At 41.7% G+C, this 2,053-nt stretch overlaps 1 protein-coding gene across 1 annotated transcript in view; it reads right to left on the reverse strand.

The window, feature by feature from the left end:
- Window positions 1-1,781: 1,781 nt before the first annotated feature.
- Window positions 1,782-2,053, reverse strand: part of LOC111813701 (glyceraldehyde-3-phosphate dehydrogenase-like) — a 7,592-nt gene continuing 7,320 nt past the window's right edge. The window contains exon 2 of the mRNA XM_023705128.1: window positions 1,782-2,052. Coding sequence (XP_023560896.1) covers window positions 1,816-2,052 — 237 coding nt within the window. The 3' untranslated portion in view covers window positions 1,782-1,815. The remainder of the gene's footprint in view (window position 2,053) is intronic.

Raw genomic sequence — 2,053 nt, forward strand, 5'->3', positions numbered from 1 at the left:
GAGAAAGAAAAAACCTTGTGATGTATATTCCATTTAAGGATAATTAGTTAGGTAAAAATTCTAATGTATTAGAGAAGATTTGTTAAAAGAGTTGTTATGTCAAAATGAAAATGTAAACATGTCACAAAAAATCATAGGATTGTCTTGTTTCAATATTGTATATGATTTGATCTCTAAATTTCTGTGTAAAAATCTGTAATTGTTATTTTTTAACATTATATAGGGATTTAAATATTAGAATATTCATGATGTTGGACAAGAACAGCTCCATTTTATGCCTAAGGTGTTTGATATTCAGATAGGGAGTAATGTTAAGCTCAATGGCCTCTGTTACAGGGTAATCATGTCATTAAGCTTCTTTCCTGGATGTTTAACAACTAAAGTTTGCAGACCAAAAATTAGAGAAAAAGAAGGGCTACAAGGATAGCCAATATTTTGGCCCTAGCCCTTCAAGGTCAGTGAAGAATCAGGACATCAGAGCACCTGTGCTGTGACATCCTGTAACTCAGTGGTGGCTCAAATTTCCTGATCAAGGAGATTATGGGGTCACAGAGGAAAGTGATTGGTGATGTAGAGTGTGCCTAAGGAGAGTCACATGGAGAGAAAACATTCTCTCAGGCTTTCATAGACAGTCACGGTCAAGCAATGGCCATGACTCATCCAGATGGCTGACACTGGTAGAAGATCTAAGAGGTGCTGTATGTGGTTCCAAGGCAAATCCTGAGATTTAACTGATCTTGTAAGATAGCAAAAGTTATGCTTGTAATTGTACACATCTTGCTTTAACTTGATCTTAACCATCCAGTAGAAAAGCGTAACCATGAGGTATGAAAAGCAATATGCTGAGATGTGAAAGGCTCAAGCCAACAACTTCTGACAATTACCAGCTGCGCTGATAATTTTCAAATATTATGGACTATTGGATTATGTGGGATTATATTGCTGAATTCAAGTACCTACAATCTGGCATCAAGTATGAAAAGGTCCTCCAAAGACTTCTCCAAATACAGCTTCTCTAACTGCAGTGGAACACCCATCTCTGACAATACAAAACAAAAAAGGGGAATATGAAGGGAGCTGTTGAAACTGGAAAATCAGCTAAAGTTGTGTAGGCAGGACTAGGCCTCAGTGCCCAAAGCAAACAAGATACCTCAGTCCTGAAATAAGCATCCTGATTGATTAATGTCAGCTACTAGTCACTAGGCAACCTTGTGTCACGTGTTACTAACTTTGCAAAAGGTATAAATGTAGGTCTAATTGTGCTGGCACGTGAGTCTTGGCCATCAGGCAGACTACTGACCACCTAGCCCAGCTTTTGTGTTATTGTCTATATTTCTCATTCCTGTTGCCATGTCTCCCCAGGTAGAACTATTCTCAGTAAGACCAACAGATCTCAACAGAAGGTGTGGTTCCCATAATTTCTCTTTCAGTGTGTTCTTTGTCTATGGAAGTGCTTTGGTTTTTCAGCATTGGCTTTGTGTCCTGCCATGCTACTGCATTTGGTTATTAAGTCTCCAAGTCTCCGGAGTTTTTGGGGTCCTCTATGTAAAGTATCATATCATCTACAAATAAATGTAATTTTACTTCTTTCCAATCCTTATTCCTTTTTTTTTTTTTCTGGGTACAATGGGCTTTATTGATGGTGTGCAAGGGCAGCGAGCCAGGGATCTCAAGGCCCTTCCCCTTCTAGGAGGCCTAGGATGGAAGCTGTGAGGGGGAGATTCTCAGTATCGGGGCTGAGTAGGGCAGTGACGACTTCTACAGCATGGCCTCTCCATCCCTCTGGTCTCACTGGGCTGTGGTGGTGGGGGCCACTTACTCCTTGGAGGCCATGTGGACCATGAGGTCCACCACCCTGTTGCTGTAGCCGAACTCGTTGTCATACCAGGAAATGAGCTTCACAAAGTGATCATTCAGGGCAATGCCAGCCCCAGCATCAAAGGTGGAAGAGTGGCTGTCACTGTTGAAGTCACAAGACACAACCTGGTCCTCAGTGTAGCCCAGGATGCCTTTGAGGGGACCATCTGAGGCCTGCTTCACCACCTTCTTGATG

Source organism: Octodon degus, unplaced genomic scaffold, assembly GCF_000260255.1.
Source record: "Octodon degus isolate 3935 unplaced genomic scaffold, OctDeg1.0 scaffold00214, whole genome shotgun sequence".
Classification (NCBI taxonomy): domain Eukaryota; kingdom Metazoa; phylum Chordata; class Mammalia; order Rodentia; family Octodontidae; genus Octodon; species Octodon degus.